The sequence below is a fragment of the Carassius carassius genome, chromosome 34 (assembly GCF_963082965.1).
Source record: "Carassius carassius chromosome 34, fCarCar2.1, whole genome shotgun sequence".
Taxonomy (NCBI): domain Eukaryota; kingdom Metazoa; phylum Chordata; class Actinopteri; order Cypriniformes; family Cyprinidae; genus Carassius; species Carassius carassius.
The window spans coordinates 842372-864584 of NC_081788.1; the positions used below are offsets into that span (position 1 = coordinate 842372).

The window sequence follows — 22213 nt, forward strand, 5'->3', positions numbered from 1 at the left end:
GAACTCATCAGAGATCAGCTGAAAACATGAGATGTTCGGAATGTTTCATCAACTTTGTACATAAGTTTAAGAAAACATGTTTAAGTTGATTAAAAAATAAATGAACTTTTTATCTTTTGTGCTTTGGATTTGGTTTGGTGTGAAATGGCATTGATTTGAGAGACCCTCTTGTAATATTTTCTGAGATTTTAATGAGGAGTAATTATTTTGGACAGGACTTAATTTCATCCATCTGAAATTGACTGGATGTGAAACGGGGTCAGAGGAAGACTTTAAAACAGCTTTGGTGACACTGGATAATGGTTTCAGAGCATGAGAAGCTTATTACATTTTAATGAACCTTTAAGAAAACGTTCATAATTCAAGCGTGGAGTTCATAATGCCAAACAGTGTGCATACAAAAGAGTTGTACAGTCCTGTATAACAGGTTGTAAATGAGCAACGCAGGTCATTTAAATGGGTTTTTAATGAAATTATAATGTCCTCCATGCTACCAACAAGTGCCAAGACAACTCAAAACATAATTCACATTAAGGCTGGCAGAAATCTTGCCCACGTCTCTGTCTGTCGTTATAGGGCATATTCACATTGGACATAATAAATATGACAAACAAAATAAATAGATGACACATTTACACATTTTCATCTAAAGCAGAAGGTAAAGCATGCAGATATGATATGATCAATGCATTAAAGCTACCTGTGCTGAAACCAAAAACATCAGTGAAACAAATGACTAAAAGGCCACACATGTTGGATCTGCAGGTAAAGTACACTCAGTGAAACAGTGAATCACATTCATTACTGTGTTCTACCAGTTGCATATTTAAAACAGGGGTCCCACAGCCAGAGAAAACCTAGAAAAATTAGCATCAGTGCATTCCTGGTCATGATATTGAATAAAATCTTATAAGTCACAGAAATCTCTATTACCAATATACATTTTCTAGTTGTGCTAGGAAGACCGAGCTCCCAAACTAATATTAAAAAGAAACCCTTATCCAGTGTTAATGGAAATGCACTGATCAAACAGTGTGGGGACCCTGTTGAAATTGATTTGCCATACGTATTCAAGACCCTACTTTCACACACAGCCCTGGTTTGAGAGACGTCTTCTGTGACAGCTCTGCATTCATGCATTTGGGAATGTTGCCAAATGCCCAAACAACATGACTTTCGGAGTGTCCTTTGTGTCACTTCCGAAATCTTTCAAATAAATTGTTTTATGCATTTAGACAGATTAGGAAAAAATGAACAGAGTATCCATGTATAAATGTGCATAAATGCCAACATGTCCATGCCATTATGTACAGTACCTCTGCCTGAATGGGCTGTGTACAGTATGTCTCTTTGGGTTTGGCCAAGCATTTCCATTACTGTGTGAGTCTCCTAAATACAGCAGCAGCTGAACTGTTGAAACACAGTGTTATAAATGAGCCGATCATCTTCATCATCATCATCAGAGCTTTAAACAGCAGTGTTGCTGCTGCCACTCCGGCCCAGTGCTAAACGTCCCTGATTGACATGCATTCCCAGATCCACGGAGGTCGCCAAACCTATAGCTTCACGTTTCAGTGGCATCACCCTGTTGAAGTCTCTCAGCGTCCGGTTCATTAGCGTCCTTTAAGAAAGCCGTCCAGCACGCGGTCACCCTTCTCTGAGATCCAGTATCCTGCCATGGCAGCCACTCCTCCGATGAAGATTGCTGTGAAGACCATGTCTCCTTTGGCAGCTAGAGTAGCGAGAGCACAGATCACCACGCCGAAGAACATCTGCTGGAGCACAAGCACCTCGTCATCCGTCATGTCATCAAACAAGCCCTTCTCTGGCCCCACTGTGAGGACACAAACAGACGAGGTTACACAGCATGTCTCTCTGGGTGAACATACATAGTTTCTAAGACTGTGGCGGCATTGATATGGACATAAATTACCCCATTGAGAAAGGAAAATTAAAAGCTTCCTTCAAGTACTCTGTGTCAAAATATATAATGGACAGTTTCCTACTCGTTCCTCTGTTTTTCACTTCCTAACTGACACAGGTACACAAGAGTTTTAGCAGTGCTGAATGAAGGTGTGTAACTGATGCTTTAGCCATGTATGATGACATTCCTGCACTGGCGTGAGTACACTAAATGAGTGCCAACTAACTCACATGCTCAACATTCACACTGATGAATGATCAATGGGTCAATGATGTCATGCTTAAAAAATGCAATTCATAAATACATTGACTATATATTTTTTAATTAAAAGTAATTTTTGTGATGCATACAGTCAAAATGTCAAGGTGATTCCACTGTTCTGACATCATAAAAATTGATCAAGGGTAATAATAAGTGGTTTGCCATAATCACTTCACTGTTTTTCCAAACTGCTTGACATCTGTAATATTTGAAAAAATTTGCCAAATCAAAGTCACGTGGTGACCAAAGTCATGTGATTTATCCAACATGCAAAGAAAAACCCATGTGACTGTTTGTCAAGGTCAATCATTTGATTTTATTACAATTTAATAAAACCTTAATGACATGACATGTCATATAATGAATTGTAATGTCACTTCACCCAAAAAACACTGCTACTGTCTACAGATGAGAAACTGTCAAGTGTGGCAGAAAGCGGAAGCCCGAGGAGGCAGTGAGGGAAATGAAATCATCAGCATGATCTGCCAAAGACGCCTGGGAAACGGCAAAACGAGTTGGAGTTAGGCTGATGCCAAACAAAGGGGGACACTAGTGGTGCAGAGGTTCCGGAAGGCTCCAGAAGAAGTCGGCTTCTAAGAGCAGATTCATTCTTCTATCAAGAGCAGGGGGTGCAGTGGGATCAGGTGCTGGAGCGTTTGCTGTCCAGTAAGGAACTCTGGACTACTGGCCAGGGCAAACTGACCTTCTACTTGCGTTCTGTAGCTGACATATTACCAACTCCAAACAACCTAAAGATCTGAAGCAAAGACAAGGATCCATCCTGCCATCATTGTAAAGAAGTAGCCCTGTGCACCATGAAACACATTTAAAGGTCCCGTTTTCGCGCTTTTTTTAAGCTTTGATTGTGTTTACAGTGTGCAATATAACATGTGTTCATGTTTCGCTTGTAAAAAAACAGTATTTTTCACACAATTCACCTATCTGTATACCGCTGTTTTCACTGTCATAAAAACGGGCTGATGACTTTCTTGTTCTATAAAGTCCCTCCTTCAGAAATACGTGACGAGTTCTGATTGGGCCAGCGGTTCCTGTGTTGTGATTCGACAGCAGCTGAGCGCACGTTACCCTCCTGGAAACATGATTGGGCTAGTTTTGAGAAGCAAGTGTGCAGGAGCATGTGCTGGAGATGTACTTATAATCACAGGAGCGTTTTTACTGACGAGATGAGCATTAAAATCGCATTTGATTTATTTGGACAGCCCTAACATCTAGTTAACAAAGCTAAACAGCATTGCCCTTTGTGTAATAAGTTACAGAACTGTTAAACGCACCAACTTAAATAATAAAATACACTTACCGGTTGTGGTCCATAACCAATGCCTTCTCCAGACAAAGAGGGAACTGCTCCATCTTTCAGGAATAATCTTTGTGTGAATCCGGCATTAAACTGATTGAGATTGAGGAAGCTGTCCTCAGCAAAATGTGCTGCACATAGTTTTACATGAGGATTATAATTGTCGGGAACCGAGTTAAACATAAATTGTAACCATTAATCTCCAAGTACAGCGTCCCTGGGAAGCCCAAACAAATCTGATTGGACTCTGAGATGAAAATAACAGCGTTTCAACGACATGGCGACAAACACAAACGCAGCTCTTCCTCTTCTCCGTCGGAGCGCAACACGACCACGCCCCCTTTTTTGTGTATTCATGTGGGCGGAGTTTAGTCAAAAAACTGTTTTAGTGACGTCATTACTGCAGGAACTAGAGGGATGTAGTCCAAACGGGTCGTTCGATGTAGGCGAATTCTGTTAAATAAAACATCTCGCTTGGCATTGAACTTTGAGCTTTTAAATTTTACAGATATTATTTATACTCTAACAACAACATTACACACTAACTAAAGTTTAAAACATGGGATCACGAAGCACGGGACCTTTAACAGGATTTTCCCCAAGGCACTGGAAGAAGGCCATTACAGATGGGAAAATGGCAAGGTTCTTGTTGAAATCGCCAAATGGACGGAGCCAGTCAATATCAGGTACCACTGCTCAGAGGAGTCAGTTTCCCAAGGCAGAGACACAAGGTTCCCAAGTTAAGCAGAAATGACAGTACCCTGCCAACTATTTTGTATCAAGCTTCTGACTGTTGTTGACCCCAAAAATAAGCTTGTCTGCCCAAAAGTGTACATGACCACACTTCTGTCCAGGAGCACAATCTTGGTAGTTGTGCTCACTGTGCACCAGGAGGACGAGCTGAAGAAAGCCAAGTATCACAATCTGATTGACGAGGCTTCTACTAAAGGATGACATGAAGTCTTGTTCCCTATTGAAGCTGGCTCTTGGGCTTCCCAGCTACATCTGTGCACTACTCCTTACAGTAGCTTGTGTTGGAACCTAAACGACTGAGGAAGGCCACCAGGGAGACAGCAGCGCCAGCAGACAAGATCAAGGTGGCTGTGGTTAATGAAAGATCACAGTTGGACCCCTTCTGCAGGTGAAGCCTGATCTGGTAAATATATATATATATATATATATATATATATATATATATATATATATATATGAATATATATACCATATTTTTCCGACTATAAGTCGCACCTAAGTATAAGTCACATCAGTCCAATAATACATCATGATGAGGAAAAAAACATATATAAGTCACACTGGACTATAAGTCGCATTTATTTAGAACCAAGAACCAAGAGAAAACATTACCGTCTACAGCCGCGAGAGGGCACTCTGTGTTTTCAGTGTAGACTACAGGAGCACTGAGCAGCATAGAGCGCCCTCTGGCGGCTGTAGACGGTAATGTTTTCTCTTGGTTCATTTCTCTTGGCTCATTTCTCTCGGTTCATGTCAAATTAATTTTGATAAATAAGTCGCACCTGACTATAAGTTGCAGGACCAGCCAAACTATGAAAAAACTTATAGTCCGGAAAATACGGTAATCACATCTGTCTGTTGTAGTTGCTCCTGCAGTTCCTGCTTGTGGCAAAGCATCACTGACGTTTATCTCAACTTGAAATGATATGAGATTAAATAATCACAGACCGATCATTTTAACTACCGTTTTAATATTACCATCCATTAGAACATTGTGTTGGTGCTGATGGAAATGAAATGATTTGTGATTGTGACACTGAACAATTTTCATGCTTGTTCAGCTCATTTTGTCATACTCTTAGTGTGGAAGCGTTGGGCTTGATCATGTGTTTACTCACTCGGTGGCAGATTCTCCACACAGATGCTGTCCCGTTGAATGAATCCCTCAGCACACTCGCAGCGGAATGAGCCCTCCTCATTTATACAAGCTTCATTGAGTCCAGGACAGGCGATGGCTCTCTCCGAACACTCATCGATGTCTGACAAAGACAGAGAGATACATTTGATGCTTGTGAGTCTGAGGGCTAAATTAAGGTTCATGGAAGCTGTCCAGAAATGGTCCATAAACACACACTTACCTAGACACTTTGCTCCAGTGAGTCTGAAACCTCGAGCACACTTCTTACAGCGAGCAGGTCCACTTCCCATACAGCCCACACACGCCTGATCACAGCCTACACACAGCTTTATGAGTACACACTCAAACACACAGCATGCATTCATAAGCATTAGCGTGAGACTGACCTCTGCACTCATAAGAGCCATCTGTGTTGAAGCAGTATGTGTTGGATGGACAACGTGCTAATTCAGTGCCGCATTCATCCACATCTGCAGTAAACACACACACACAAACAGTGATTAAAAGCTATGTTACACTGGTTAGTGTTGTCCAAAGAACCGGTACTTCGGTAACAAGTCAGTACAAAAAAAATACAAATGTCTCAGTACCAAGTGCCGGTGGTACCGAGTGACCGGTCAGCCCGGTTCTTGATGCGCTATCCGAAAGGTGCGCAGATGCACTCTCTTCATAAAGACATCAAAAGGAGGAAACACACCAAAATAACAAAACACTTTAAAGACAGACACCCAGATAAAATGAAAGAGTTCAAGCAGGTAAGTTCCGTTGTGTTTCCCATACATTGATTTATTTGTGGCGGCCGCCAGAATATCAAAACTGACCATCACAAATAGAAAGGCTTTGACTTCGTTGAATAAACATGAGCTCTGCACATGTCAAAGTTGAAACCCAGTGCAGGTGTTTTTATATCACTGTATTTTTTTAAGGAAACCGCCTGTCTTCAGAAAGTTATGGAGAGATCGTTACTGACTGATCCATGAGATTATTACAATATCTCAGACAGGATATCTAAACACTCAGATATCATTGAGCCGCCTCAAATACAGTGGGTTTAGAAAAGAATCAGTCCCCTTTAAAATAATCATTTTAAAAATAATCAATCAAAATAATCAATTTTGCAGACTGTAGTGAAGACGGACACAGTTTTAGTTTTATCAAGCTGTATTTACTCGGTGCTACTTATAACATCAACATGTCAAATAACTGAATCGAGTTGGTAAAAGGATCCCCCCCTTGTGTCAGAATTTTGTTGAAGCACATTTGGCTTCATTTTCAGTCTTCATTCTGTTAGGATTTGTTTCTAGTAACTTTGCACATCTAGTAGACTTTGTGGTATTTGCCCACTCTAGAATTTCTGCTGAAGGTTCAATTTGATGGTGAACGTTTGTGGACTGCAGTCTTCAATTCATTCCACAGATTTTCAGTGGGGTTTAAGTCTAGGCTCTGACTAATCCATGCAAGACATTCACTTTTTCCCCTTGTGCTCAGTTTTGCTGTGTGCTTTGGGTCATTGTCAAGTTGGAAGGTAAACCTTCATCCCATTGACACCTTTCTGGCAGAGAGCAGCAGATTTTCCTCAGTATTCCCCATCAATGTTTCCTTCTATCCTGTCTCTGCTGCAGAGAAACACCCCAGAACAGCATATGAACACCTCCATACTTTACTGGGGGAATGCTGTTTTCTGGATGCAAAGCTGAATTGGATTTCCGCCAGACATATTATTTGGCGTTGAGGCCAAATATTTTAGTCTCTTCTGCCTCAGAATCTTCAAGGTGCATTTTGGCAAAGCTCATGTGGCTTTTCTTGAGGAGTGGCTTTTTTCTCCAACGCTCCCATACAAGCCACAACTGTGGAGGATTTACAATATTATTGTCACATGCACACAATGACCACTCTTTGTCACAAATTTAGCCGTTGGCCTCTAGGTCGTCTCTCTGACCAGTTTCCTCCAGCTCTTTCATCAGTTTGGAGCGATGTCCTGATCCAGGGAGGGTCAGTGTTGTACTAAATACCTTCCACTTCCTGTGATTCTAGGCATTGATAAATCCTTTGAAATGTTTTTGTCTCCATCTCCTGACTTGTGCCTGTCCACACCTTTATCCCAGAGATCTTTTGACAGTGTCTTTCAAAGTCAAAGGGCTTTGCGTGCCGTTGAAAAGGTGATGAGCTGCACCTGATTGAGTTTACAAGCCATTTTTAGGAGGGGGGTCCAACTCAGTGATTCATTCTGTTAACTGGAACACGTCACAAAACTGAGCATCCACTGCACTTCAGAGCCGGCGAGACAGTATCGCTACATTCATCTTTGCAGCCGACACAGTCTCAGAAAACACTAGTTTATTATGTCATTAAATTAAATTAAATAAACATGTCATTAGTCAACTAATGGCTTAAATGAATCAAAACTCTTTAGTCGGGGCAGCCCGATAATTCTGATAGATCATGCAGTCCTTTATAATAGTTCTATGTGAAGCCTGACAGCCTCTGATCACTGCATGTGTGCTTGGGTCGTAAATCTCCATTTGTGTTCCACACAGAAGTAGTAAAAATCCAGAAGCCAGTTTTTACAAATATGAATTTAGTTCAAACCACTTTCCAAATGAGTTTGTATTTCTGGAGAAGTGCTTTTGAACTCACCAACACACTTGCTGCTGTGAAGGATCCATCCAGGCTTACAGTCCAGACACCTGTTGTCCTGTGGACCTGTGCACTTTTTACAGGAATGATGGCAAGCTGCATAAAACAGACAGACATTTGAACATACAGTCAATATCTTCATATGTGAATAATGTTCACTGAGCAGGTCAACTGTGGTTCAGCACTTGGGAATAATAACATTTACAACATTCATTTCTTTCTTCTTCGAATCCATCTCTGCAGCAGATTTTTAGCACTGATTCTTCTGCAACAACTCTCTTTCTATGCATGTTTTGTTTATTTGCACAAAGCTTCTTTGAACTTGCATTTCTGTTGAATATGAGTCTTGTTCTAGTCAAAGTGGATTAAAGTTATGGAACAGAATATGCAACATCACACATTCACACTAGTGATCAGATGTTTCAGCATCATGTTTCCTGTAGGCTCCTGAGAACGGTTACCTGAGCAGGGAGGCTGTGTGTGGTTGGAGCTCTTTTCTCTGTAGTATCCATCGGCACAGTCCTGACACAGGACGCCCGAGTATCCCGGGTCACAAACACAGTCTCCATCTCCCAGACGTGTGCCTTCACCCTCACAGCGGCCCAGACCTCCACACACTCCTCCAGGACCAGACGGACACTCTGCACACACACACAATCAGCTTCTCTGCTGAAATCGGAGTGTGAACACCAAACAGGCAGATGCAAGGATGAACTCTAACCCAGCTTTTAAAGGATCGTTCACCCCAAAAAATCATATCAAGCAACACAAAATTAATACTCGTGGCTCTTAACAATCAGTCTGTGCGGGAAACTGAACATTATTTACAACATTATTACCTGTAATCCAGTGCCTCAGGCAAGCGGTTCAGATGTCCGGTTCACAAACTCTTGCGCTTGCTTGGACATCCTCTTGCCTGCGGGTGTCGCTGTTGGACAGTGTTTTCTCTACTTCCTGTTGGCCTTGTGTAACATTTTGTAGCTCCGTGTAGCTGTTTTTATTTTATTTTTTTCTCTAGAATCTTTATCTTACTATCACTCTCTGTTTTTTAAAGTGTTTTTCACAAGTTCATCAAACAACCGCAGTAAGAATTTTCATCAAGCACGGTGAGTAATGGCTTCTCATATCATTGTTATTTGCACCTCTTGCCACATGTACAGTTTATCTATCTCTGTCGCTGATGAGGGATTCACATGTGATAAATGCAGGGAAATAGTTAGGCTGACAGAGAAGATTTCAGAATTAGAGACACGCATCCAAACTTTAATTGAGGACAGTAAGAATGTTAGGGCTCTAGATATGGCTTTGGATGCGTCTAGCTCAGGGATTCCTGTACATTGTTCGGTTCCGGAAACAGAGCCCCTGCAGCAGGGCAACTGGGTGACGGTGAGGCAGCGTAGTCGTGGGTCAAAACACCGCTCTTCTGTTCCGATCAAAACATTAAACAGGTTCTCCCCACTCAGTGATGCACCCACTGAGAAACCTGATGAAAGTGCTCTAGTTATTGGTGATTCTATTGTACGGAACGTGAATATAGAGACAACAGCCACCATAGTCAAATGTTTACTGGGAGCCAGAGCGCCTGACATCTTGGCAAATTTAAAAGTGCTGGCTAATGCTAAACGTAAATACAGTAAGATTGTTATTCATGCCGGCGCTAATGATGTTCGACTTCGCCAGTCGGAGATCACTAAAAATAACATTAAAGAGGTGTGTGAACTTGCAAGCACGATGTCAGACACTGTAATATGCTCTGGTCCCCTCCCTGCTTACCGTGGTGATGAGATGCATAGCAGATTGTCATCACTCAATGGCTGGATGTCTAAGTGGTGCCCACAGAATAACATAGGTTTCATAGACAATTGGACGAGCTTTTGGGGCAGACCTGACCTGTTTAAAAGAGATGGTCTTCATCCCTCCTGGGGTGGCGCCACTCTTCTCTCTAGAAATATGGCAAATAGTCTTAGTGTTTATACTTGACTAACTGGGGCCCAGGTCAGGAAGCAGACAGACTGGCTAAACCGACCGTCTGCTAGCTGCCTCCCGTCACAGAGGTCAGTTAATTCTCAGCACATAGAGACTCTTTCACCTAGATATCACACTATAGAGACTGTGTCTGTTCCCCTAACTAGAAAATACAAAAAACGTCCAAACCAGGTTAAGATTAACAATTTAATTGAGGTTCAACAAATAAAAAACAGAAGCAATATGGATAAACAAATGATAAAGCTTGGCTTATTGAATATCAAATCCCTTTCTACGAAAACACTTTTTGTAAATAATATGATCACTGATCATAATCTAGATGTACTCTGTTTGACAGAAACCTGGCTAAAACCTGATGATTACATTATTTTAAATGAGTCCACCCCCCAAGATTACTGTTATAAACATGAGCCACGTCTAAAAGGCAAAGGTGGAGGTGTTGCTTTAATTTATAACAACGTTTTCAGGATTTCTCAGAGGGCAGGCTTCAAGTATAACTCGTTTGAAGTAATGGTACTTCATATAACATTATCCAAAGAAACAAATGTTAATGATAAATCCCCTGTTATGTTTGTACTGGCTACTGTATACAGGCCACCAGGGCACCATACAGACTTTATTAAAGAGTTTGGTGATTTTACATCTGAGTTAGTTCTGGCTGCAGATAAAGTTTTAATAGTTGGTGATTTTAATATCCATGTTGATAATGAAAACGATGCATTGGGATCAGCATTTATAGACATTCTGAACTCTATTGGTGTTAGACAACACGTTTCAGGACCTACTCATTGTCGAAATCATACTCTAGATTTAATACTGTCACATGGAATTGATGTTGATAGTGTTGAAATTATTCAGCCAAGTGATGATATCTCAGATCATTATTTAGTTCTTTGCAAAATTCATATAGCCAAAATTGTAAATTCTACTTCTTGTTACAAGTATGGAAGAACCATCATTTCTAACACAAAAGACTGCTTTTTAAGTTATCTTCCTGATGTATCCAAATTCCTTAGCATATCCAAAACCTCAGAACAACTTGATGATGTAACAGAAACTATGGACTCTCTCTTTTCTAGCACTTTAAATAAAGTTGCTCCTTTACGCTTAAGGAAGGTTAAGGAAAACAGTTTGACACCATGGTATAATGAGCATACTCGCACCCTAAAGAGAGCAGCCCGAAAAATGGAGCGCAGCTGGAGGAAAACAAAACTAGAGGTATTTCGTATTGCTTGGCGGGAAAGTAACATATCCTACAGAAAAGCATTAAAAACTGCTAGATCCGATTACTTTTCTTCTCTTTTAGAAGAAAACAAACATAACCCCAGGTATTTATTCAATACAGTGGCTAAATTAACGAAAAATAAAGCCTCAACAAGTGTTGACATTTCCCAACACCACAGCAGTAATGAGTTTATGAACTACTTTACTTCTAAAATCGATACTATTAGAGATAAAATTGCAACCATTCAGCCGTCAGCTACAGTATCACATCAGACAGTGCACTATAGATCCCCTGAGGAACAGTTCCACTCATTCTCTACTATAGGAGAGGAAGAATTGTATAAACTTGTTAAATCATCTAAACCAACAACATGTATGTTAGACCCTATACCATCTAAGCTCCTGAAAGAGGTGCTTCCAGAAGTCATAGATCCTCTTCTGACTATTATTAATTCCTCATTGTCATTAGGACATGTCCCCAAAACCTTCAAACTGGCTGTTATTAAGCCTCTCATCAAAAAACCACAACTTGACCCCAAAGAACTAGTTAATTATAGACCAATCTCGAATCTCCCTTTTCTGTCCAAGATACTAGAAAAGGTGGTATCCACACAATTATATTCCTTCTTAGAGAAAAATGGTATATGTGAGGATTTCCAGTCAGGATTTAGACCGTATCATAGTACTGAGACTGCTCTTCTTAGAGTTACAAATGATCTGCTCTTATCATCTGATCGTGGGTGTATCTCTCTGTTAGTTTTATTGGATCTTAGTGCTGCGTTTGACACAATTGACCACAACATTCTTTTGCATAGACTTGAATACTTTGTTGGCATCAGTGGAAGTGCATTAGCATGGTTTAAATCGTACTTATATGACCGCCATCAGTTCGTAGCAGTGAATGAAGATGTATCCTATCGATCACAAGTGCAGTATGGAGTACCTCAAGGCTCAGTACTAGGGCCGCTACTCTTCACGCTTTATATGTTACCCTTGGGAGATATCATCAGGAAACATGGTGTTAGCTTTCACTGTTATGCTGATGATACTCAGCTCTATATTTCTTCGCAGCCCGGTGAAACACACCAATTTGAAAAACTAATGGATTGCATAGTCGATATAAAAAACTGGATGACGAGTAATTTCTTACTGCTAAATTCTGAAAAAACAGAGGTGTTAATTATAGGACCTAAAAACTCTGCTTGTAATAACCTAGAACATTGTCTAAGACTTGATGGTTGCTCTGTCAATTCTTCGTCATCAGTTAGGAACCTAGGTGTGCTACTTGATCGCAATCTTTCCTTAGAAAGCCACGTTTCTAGCATTTGTAAAACTGCATTTTTCCATCTCAAAAATATATCTAAATTACGGCCTATGCTCTCAATGTCAAATGCAGAAATGTTAATCCATGCATTTATGACCTCAAGGTTAGATTATTGTAATGCTTTATTGGGTGGTTGTTCTGCACGCTTAGTAAACAAACTACAGCTAGTCCAAAATGCAGCAGCAAGAGTTCTTACTAGAACCAGGAAGTATGACCATATTAGCCCGGTCCTGTCAACACTGCACTGGCTCCCTATCAAGCATCGCATAGATTTTAAAATATTGCTTATTACTTATAAAGCCCTGAATGGTTTAGCACCTCAGTATTTGAATGAGCTCCTTTTACATTATAATCCTCTACGTCCGCAAAACTCAGGCAATTTGATAATACCTAGAATATCAAAATCAACTGCAGGCGGCAGATCCTTTTCCTATTTGGCGCCCAAACTCTGGAATAACCTACCTAACATTGTTCGGGAGGCAGACACACTCTTGCAGTTTAAATCTAGATTAAAGACCCATCTCTTTAACCTGGCATACACATAACATACTAATATGCTTTTATTATCCAAATCCGTTAAAGGATTTTTAGGCTGCATTAATTAGGTAAACCGGAACCGGAAACACTTCCCATAACAACCTATGTACTTGCTACATCATTAGAAGAATGGCATCTACGCTAATATTTGTCTGTTTCTCTCTTGTTCCGAGGTCACCGTGGCCACCAGATCCAGTCTGTGTCCAGATCAGAGGGTCACTGCAGTCACCCGGATCCAGTACGTATCCAGACCAGATGCTGGATCAGCACCTAGAAAGGACCTCTACATCCCTGAAAGACAGCGGAGACCAGGACAACTAGAGCCCCAGATACAGATCCCCTGTAAAGACCTTGTCTCAGAGGAGCACCAGGACAAGACCACAGGAAACAGATGATTCTTCTGCACAATCTGACTTTGCTGCAGCCTGGAATTGAACTACTGGTTTCGTCTGGTCAGAGGAGAACTGGCCCCCCAACTGAGCCTGGTTTCTCCCAAGGTTTTTTTCTCCATTCTGTCACCGATGGAGTTTCGGTTCCTTGCCGCTGTCGCCTCTGGCTTGCTTAGTTGGGGACACTTCATCTACAGCGATATCGTTGACTTGATTGCAAATAAATGGACAGACACTATTTAACTGAACAGAGATGACATAACTGAATCCAATGATGAACTGCCTTTAACTATCATCTTTGCATTATTGACACTGTTTTCCTAATGAATGTTGTTCAGTTGCTTTGACGCAATGTATTTTGTTTAAAGCGCTATATAAATAAAGGTGACATTGACATTGACATTGACATTGACAAACAAATGGTTTCTGAGAACCAGTTCTTCTTTGTGAATTAAATCAACCAGTTCACCAAAACAGACTGAAGTGTCTGAAACAGTTTGTGGCTCGAGCAGCACAGATCTACAAGTTAATCTATCAGAACTCACTTTCGGATGCCCAACAGACAGAGCTGAAACACCGGCGTATCTGATCATGTGATGAATGAATCATTCAGCACTCCAGTTCCTCCAACAGTCACTGCACTGAGCAAACAGTTTGACTCGAACCGAAGACCGATAAGCCACTGATATGCTCATGTGTGAACCCAACACTTGAATGAACGTTTTTATGGTTTCTCATGGTTTATGTTAAAAGGTGAGCTGATGAAGACTAGTTTATTCACTTTATATGCTTTAGACATTTAAAACATCCATGGTTACAGTAGCCACCGTCTTGTATTTTATGAATCACCAAGGACCGCATTTTCAGCAAAAGTCTTCATAACTGTTCTACTAAAGAAAAAACCTACATTTTGGATGGCCTGAGGATGAGCAAATTAACAGCAAATTTTCATTTTTGGGTGAACTATCCCTTAAAAATCCACAGCTTCTGTGGAAAATATGGAAGAGCTGATCAGCTGATTTGGTGTATATGAGAAAATATTACATTATTTGAAATGCTGTAAGGCAGATATTCTGAAATTACCTAGCTTGGAAGCCAATATTAGAAAACAATATTTGACCAGAGATCAGTGAACAAAATAACATGTCACTATCATACTAAATAGATTGTAAGAGCAGACTGATGGAGGGAAGAAGTGCTTCCAATCATTGTATTCTTGTTAGCAATGGTTACCTCCAAAGAAACATGTGTAGCCATCATCTCTTTGCATCAAAATGGCCTTACATGCAAGGAAATTGCTACAAAGAATAATGCACCTGAAATAACCATTTACCAGTTCATCAAGAACTTCATGGAGAGAGGTTTGACTGCAGTGAAGACGTCTTCAGGACGCCCCAGAGTGTCCAGCAAGCACCAAGACTTTTGGATAATGGCCTGGTGTCAAGAAGGGCAGCAAAGAAGCCACTTCTCTACAAGAAAAACGTCAAGGACAGACTGAAATTCTGCAGGAAGTACAAGGATTGGACAGCAGAAGACTGGTGCAAAGTTATTTTCTCTGATGAAGCTCCCTTCCGACTGTTTGGGACATCTGGAAGATCAACTGTTTGGAGAAAGGCAAAAGGCAAATGCTACCATGGTCCTGTGACATGCCAACAGTGAAGCATCCTGAGACCAGCCATGTTTGCTTTTCAACCAAGGGAGTGGAATCTCTCATAAATCTGCCCAAAAACACTGCCGTGAATAAAGAATGGTATTAAAACATCCTGCAAGAGTGACTTCTTCCAACGATCCATGAGCAGTTTGGTGATGATCCATGCATTTTCCAGCATGATGGAGCACCATGTCACAAAGCAAGAGTGATAAAGAAGTGGCTCGAAGATCCTTACATTGAAATGTATTATCCGTGGCCAGGCAACTCCTCAGAAAGCGAGTGGACAACCAGAAGCCCACAAATTGTGACCAACTCCAAGAACTAATAAGGCAAGAATGGATGGCCATCAGTCAGGATTTGGCCCAGAAGCTAACATCCAGCATGCCAGAGCGAACCGTAGAGGTTATGAATAACAAGATTCAACACTGTAAATATTGACTCATTATATATCTTTGCCAATAAAAGCCTTTAAAACTCGTTGTTTCTCAGTATATAATAGAAACCTGACAAATACTGAAGCAGCAAACTTTGCAAAACACAAAATTTATGTCACTGCCATGACTGTATATGGTTTTCATTTGGTTTTAGAATGTGGAAAATCTCAGGTACGACTTCATAACCAAATCTGTCCTGTCCACTTTGACAAGCTTCAACCAGTATAATCTGTTACTAGATCAGTAGTGTGACAAGTACCTTAGCTAAAATCTGCTCCACAGTAGGCTTGGTGTCGTACAGCTGTGTGTGTGTGTGTGTGTGTGTGTGTGTGTGTGAGATCACCTGCACATTCAGGCCCGTAGTGTCCAGGTGGGCAGCACAGTCTGAGCTCCTCAATGCACAGCCAGTCGAACAGGTCTGGAGCCTCCTGCTGTCTGTAACCTCACACACAACACATTCTCATACAACGTCTCGCATGTCAACCAACAATTTACACATCTCACGCTAACATCATCAATGACATGAAATGAGTCACGCAGTTACGTTTACTCAGAGTAAACAGACAGTAATTTGTTCTCCCAGGATATGTCCTTAAACTCTGGACAGAACCTGTTTAATCAGTCTCTCTTTTTTAATTATGTAGCATCAAAAAAAAAAAAACCTTATATACAATCTTTGTTCACAGTCATCAAAAGCTTCGGTGTCAATGAAGCACAGGGAAAGGGGAAAGATTAAAAAAACTAGATGAGTAAAGTTAGAGAACAAACTGTGAAGACGGCTTGAGAGAGCCTAGCAGGAAATTTTGAAGCTGTTACTAGCATGATTTAACACATTGCTAACATAATTAGGATTGTTTGCATGATTCTAGGATGATTAGCATGTAGCTAACATGTTTCTAGCATATTTTAGAATCATGATTAACATTGTTAACATTTATTTATAATTATACATGTTGTTAGCATGTTGCTAGCATGATTAGCATGTTGCTAGACAGTTTACACACTCTATAAGCCTTACTGTACAAAAGTTTTGACCCCCTACATTAAAGTCTACGGGACTTTTCATAGTTGTTATTGTCTGTTTAACAAAATTTGTAAGTCTGATCAATTAGAAAAGATAAAGCAACCCGAAACAGACTAGTCTGAACATCTGACCCGAGGTGATTGTTGTAGCTTGAAATATTTTGGAGGAGATACAGTCCAAATTTAGTCTCTGAAGAAGAAACTTTCGTTGTGCTTTCTCAAGCCAAATTGAATGACTGCAAATGACTGTAAATCACAACCAACAAAAGAAGAAGTCAGGCACCTGTGAAACCACCATGTCTCCACCCGGTCCTCTATCTGCTCCAGCAGCCTGTTGCAGTCAAAGTCAGACTTGTCACATACAGCCTCTACGATCTCTAGCAGACGTGTTTCACTGCAAACACACACACACACACACACACGTCTGTGAAACAAAGATCATACACCAGGATAATTACTAGCCCTTACTTTTGAAATCTTCTGCTCTCGCTCGCCCAATAAACTCCACATCATAAGAAATGGAAAAAAGAATATATAATTTCCATGATACTGGAGTATGTTTAGCATGTGCTCAAGAAAATTTTAATTATGTCTAAAAGGGATAGTTCACACAAAAATAAAAATGTGATGTTTATCTGCTTACCCCCGGGGCATCCAAGATGTCACACTTGGCCACAAACCAAGATTTTTACCTCAAGCTATTGCAGTCTATCAGTCTTATAATGTAAGTGATGGGAATCACTGCTAAAACATGCAATAAAAATAAAAAAACATACACAAACAAAACCAAATTAAACCCTGCAGCTTGTGGCGATACATTAATGTGTAAAGACACAAAACCATCAGTCTGTGCAAGAAACTGAACAGTATTTATATATTTTCTTTTCTTTCTGATTCACGCATAAGAACTCTTAGAAACCTCCTGAGCATTCTCAAGCAGGTGCGTGAGGCGTCTTCTTTCTTCTTGCTTTACAGCGGATCGCAGACTTATAAGTGCATTACCACCAGCTCTCTCTCAAGTGGACCGTTGACACTCCTAATTGAGATTGTAGATAGAGTGTCAATGGTCCATTTGAGAAATAGGTGGTGGTAACGCACTTATAAGTCTACGATCTGCCATAAAGCAAGAAGAAGCCTCCTCATGTGCCCAAGTTCTAACATTGAGTGAATCAGAGGTAAAAAAAAAAAAAAACCTTTTAAATACTGTTCAGTTTCTTGCACAGACTGATGGTTTTGTGTCTTTACACATTAATGTATCGTCATTAATGTAAATGGACTGCATTTATATAGCGCTTTCAACAGACCACATGGCCATCCAAAGAGCTTTACAATTTGCCTCACATTCACCCATTCACACACCGACTGCGGTGTCTGCCATTTAAGGCGCCATCCAGCTCGTCAGGAGCAGCTGGGGCTAGGTGTCTTGCTCAAGGACACCTCGACACTTGGTCAGGTGGAGCCGGGGATCGAACCACCAACCTTCCGGTTTGTAGACAACCTACATGAACCACTGAGCCACTGCCGCCCCGTGATTGGCTGAACCATCCCTTTAATGACCATAACGGCCAGGGTGCGAACCATGGGGGAGCTAGGGTCTCAAAAAATATTGACAATGTGTTTATTCTGACGTGCAATTTAAATTTTGTAAAATTAGATCATGGTGGATTATTGTGTTTAAAACTGCAAAAATATAATTCATTCATTCATGACGGCGATTTAAACCTAATTCAATTTAATAAAGATAACTATACATGCTATTCTTGTTATGAGCATCAAGGTGTGGGGGGCGCTGCAGTGCAAATTCCACTCATGTTAATACGTTAACTCATAAATTCATAGAAATCTCAGATCCTGTTCCCCTCTCTCTACCACTTCACTTACTGTCCACTACTGTCCTTTCAAAATAAAGGCATAAGACACCATAAGTAAAGTTTTTTTAAAAGTTAAATTGCAATTTTCTATCGTGATATCAGATTGAGATCATAGAAGCAGAATGTTAAAAGTGACATTACTGTACCGGTGAAGAAAGTGAACTTGAAACAAAACCGAAATCTGATCTGGATATTTATGATGATCTGACATGTTCAACCACAGTACTCTTGTGAAGGTAGAAGAGAGCACTCCCCCACCAACAAATCCTGCCAACCCATGCCCTTCAGGTGACAAGTCCAACTCTCTAACCTCTACTTCTAGTGGAGAAACAAAGGGGCTGTTATTTAACCAGAGCGGATGAGACGTGTGTGAGAGAAGGGCTCGTCAGAGAGAAGAGAGCGAGAACGTGCGAATGACGTGACGTTATTGCCTGTGCCACTGGTAACAAAACCAAAACGGAAAGAAGTGAGACTGATCGGGCAGTCAACTGATAGCGACTCCTGGCCGATCGATCGGTGCATCTTTACACAAAACCTTTGCTAATATCACCAACCAGATCTTGAAGTACCTGTTGATAAAAAGAAACATCCTTTGAGCACACCCTAAACCACAAATCGTCTGGATGCTATTTTGCATACATTACATACTTCCAGTGGAGAAACGAATGTACCCTCCAATAAGAACCACCCTAATGTTTACCTGCGCGCATATTTGGCCAGCTTCTCCTCTTCCCAAGCGGTGTTCCCTCCTCCAAAGTTCTTATTGGCTGTTCGCTCCAAACCCTAATGAAAGAAGAACCATCAACTGAACTGAACCTGAGGAGAACTGAACGTTACACATGTAAGATCTTCACACTGGGTTTAGAGAATGATGCGTAAAATATCCCACACCGTGTTCAAGCACGCCGGCCAAACTATATATATATATATTTATATAAAAAACAAGAATTCACTGGTGAAACCCAATTTTGATGATTACAATAGTTTCACAATCCTTGAAATGTTATATTAAAACATTTGTTGTTATTTCTTCATCTGTCTTTCTATGTTTCGTGCATATAAAATGGTGTTAAATAAAATGAAACTAATATCAACAAAAAAAGAAAGATGTCTGCACATTCATTATAAATTCCATATATTTTAAAAAGGATGAAAACTGCAGCTCAGAAGGTTATTTATAAAACCAGTGCAATATTTGGATCAGTCAGGTCTTCATGAGGATGATGAAGACCAGACTGACTGAAACACTACACTGGTCTGTAGCCTTCAGTGTGCTCTTCTTTATCTTTTTCTTCATTTATGGTCTTTATTATTTTCAGTTTTTTGTTTTCCATATAAAATGACCCTATCTGGGTGTGAAGTGGTCTGGCAGACCTTGATGAAGCGGTCGGTGAGTGTGCGGCAGGTCTGACAGGGTGCCGTCCTCACCGTCCCCACAGACAGGAGCGAGCACAGCACCAGCACCAGCACTGACACGAGCGGCCACGACCAGCACATCCCTCCTGCACACACACACACACACACACGGATCATTCACACTACACACAACAGCTCCACACGCTACTGCTTCAACATACATTTTCATCGTGACATATGAAGTCAGGGGTCTGCCATTTTCAACCAATGAATTTCCACAGTTTACAGTAGTTTATGATTACTGGAAAAAGGATTTTTAAAAGCCATTCCAGAGAAATTTCTTGCTGAGAAAAGTACGTATTCTAGAAAAGTATATTTTCACTATATCACTATATGTTTATTTAAGATTTTATTGATTTCCATGACTCCCCATTGCCCGATAGTTCATGACCGTGGAATCCAGTGTGACCAATAAAATCATGAGATATGAAACATGTGTTTGACTTTTCACTTTCACTGTTTGTTGAAAATCTAACTTCTAAAAATAAAAAATGGTATGAAGTTATATAAAAAAGCAAAAGAGAATTATTTTCACTAGTGGTCTCAGAATGTTGGACCTGGCTGTAGCTCGCCCTGTGATCAATAAATATGACATGAAAGAGCATATGGTGTGTTGTGTTGATGAGTCTCTGAAGCACTTAGACTGACTGAAGCCCTTATGGCACTGAGTCCCAGCGTGAGCTGAAAGATCACTTCCTCTTCCTGTCTGATCTGATGTGATCGGGGCTCTTCCCTCAGTGCAGTGGTGCTGATGCAGATGTGATGCAGATGTGATGCTGCTGTATGTAGGCCAGATCTCTGCTGAGCCAGAATGACTGAATGCCTGCTGGAGTTCCTATATTCATGCAACACTTCAGCTCTAGTCTTCAAATAAACGATGTCACTCGTTGCGTTGCTCATGTACACAAGATTCATTCAATTGCAACAGTGTTTCTACGGCGATGGCTGCAACGCGACAATACATCGAAACAATCACTGTTACATTTACACGCTTTTATTTGAATATCACCTATGCCGAATCGTTCTGTTCCGTGTACTCACTTTATAAGATCGCGTTTGGTGGTAAACAGCCTCCAAATCCTTTCCGTTTCAGGAGCAGTTATAGCATCTCCGAAGCCGCTCGGTTTTCTAGTTCATTATGCAGCTGATCGCTCAAGTCCCGCCTCCTCCTGTAAACAGCCAATCCTTATCAAAGAACGATTCTGATGCGCCAATCACAGACCGCCGTGTGCCAAAACGAACGTTGTGGATCACGTTTCGTCATCGCCCTGCCCACTTTATTTATAACCTTATAAATATATATTTAATTAATAAATTCATTCATTCATTCAATTCAATTCAATTCAAGTTTATTATAAAGTTTTATACAATCATTGTAAAGCATCTTTACAGAAAATTAAGTTTCTATAATATTTAGTAGTAGCTTATAAGTGGTGACTTTCAGTTTATGTGCATATGGCAGAAATTTTCGGAAAAATACATAGACAAGACATAGTCAACCAGACGATGAACACTATATTACGATGAGCAATTATAGTATATGATGCAATCAAACTTGTAGTAATATTTGGTAGTTCTGTTTGTTGTTTCAGGGTTAGCATCTTTATACGAATGTATTATTATTATTATTTACACATGCGAACTGACATGCCATTTAAATAAAAATATCTAGTTGATGAACATTATTATACAAATAAACTAATAGGGGAGACTGGGTCTAATTGTCCCACTTTTTACTGTATAGGCATACAACTTGAAACCACAACCACAACAGCCTCTGTGTCTCCTCTATACTCCATATGACACAGCAGTTTAATTGAGCATTAATCAGAGGAATAAAGTGACTTCTCTCACAATTTTGACCTTCTTTGGAGTTCTGTTGTGCTGTGTGTGTCTTTATGTTTTCAAGAGGGAGTCCAGCTGGTCTCTTGTGGTTTCTCATGTAAAACTTGCTCTGGTCCATCCTGCAGAATCTATTCTGAGCTTGAGATAAGGCATACATTTACACATCATTTATACATTTTTACATGGGTGTCAGACTAAGTTAATTCGGACCTGGGCAGGTCAGCGACGGCACGGTCTGCATCGGGAGGACACACCAGCAGCATCTCCACACACCCCACAGCGGCTGAAAACACATGAGCGTCACTCACAATAACTACAGGAACTGACCACCATGAGAGGAGAGAGCATGAAGAGAGAGAAGGATTATTAGCACTCCAGCTCACAAAGATACACATTTTACACCAAAATATCAAGAATAAAAATCATACATGTAGCTTAAAAATAATGCACATGGAAACTCAAGCCTGTTTTTTGTTTTGTGACAT

General features: G+C 40.5%; 1 protein-coding gene across 1 annotated transcript; it reads right to left on the bottom strand.

Moving 5' to 3' along the window:
* Positions 1 to 450: 450 nt before the first annotated feature.
* Positions 451 to 21045, bottom strand: LOC132115295 (protein disulfide isomerase Creld1-like). Its single transcript, XM_059523677.1, has 11 exons — positions 20925 to 21045; positions 19842 to 19969; positions 19168 to 19250; positions 16880 to 16990; positions 15917 to 16008; positions 8490 to 8669; positions 8029 to 8124; positions 5778 to 5861; positions 5612 to 5707; positions 5372 to 5512; positions 451 to 1834 (listed from the first exon to the last, which is right to left on the bottom strand). Exons 2-11 carry the CDS (start codon positions 19962 to 19964, stop codon positions 1614 to 1616), a joined length of 1227 nt encoding a protein of 408 aa, XP_059379660.1. The 5' UTR covers positions 19965 to 19969; positions 20925 to 21045; the 3' UTR covers positions 451 to 1613.
* Between the last annotated feature and the right edge of the window lie 1168 nt (positions 21046 to 22213).

What these genes read in the sequence shown, in the direction of transcription:
- LOC132115295 (XM_059523677.1), bottom strand. Translation starts at nt 19,964, where the DNA reads ATGTGCTGGTCGTGGCCGCTCGTGTCAGTGCTGGTGCTGGTGCTGTGC. An exon ending in CACACAGCCTCCCTGCTCAG is followed by an intron (nt 8,125 to 8,489) that starts GTAACCGTTCTC and finishes TGTTTTATGCAG; the next exon opens with CTTGCCATCATTCCTGTAAA. An exon ending in TGGCTCTTATGAGTGCAGAG is followed by an intron (nt 5,708 to 5,777) that starts GTCAGTCTCACG and finishes AGCTGTGTGTAG; the next exon opens with GCTGTGATCAGGCGTGTGTG.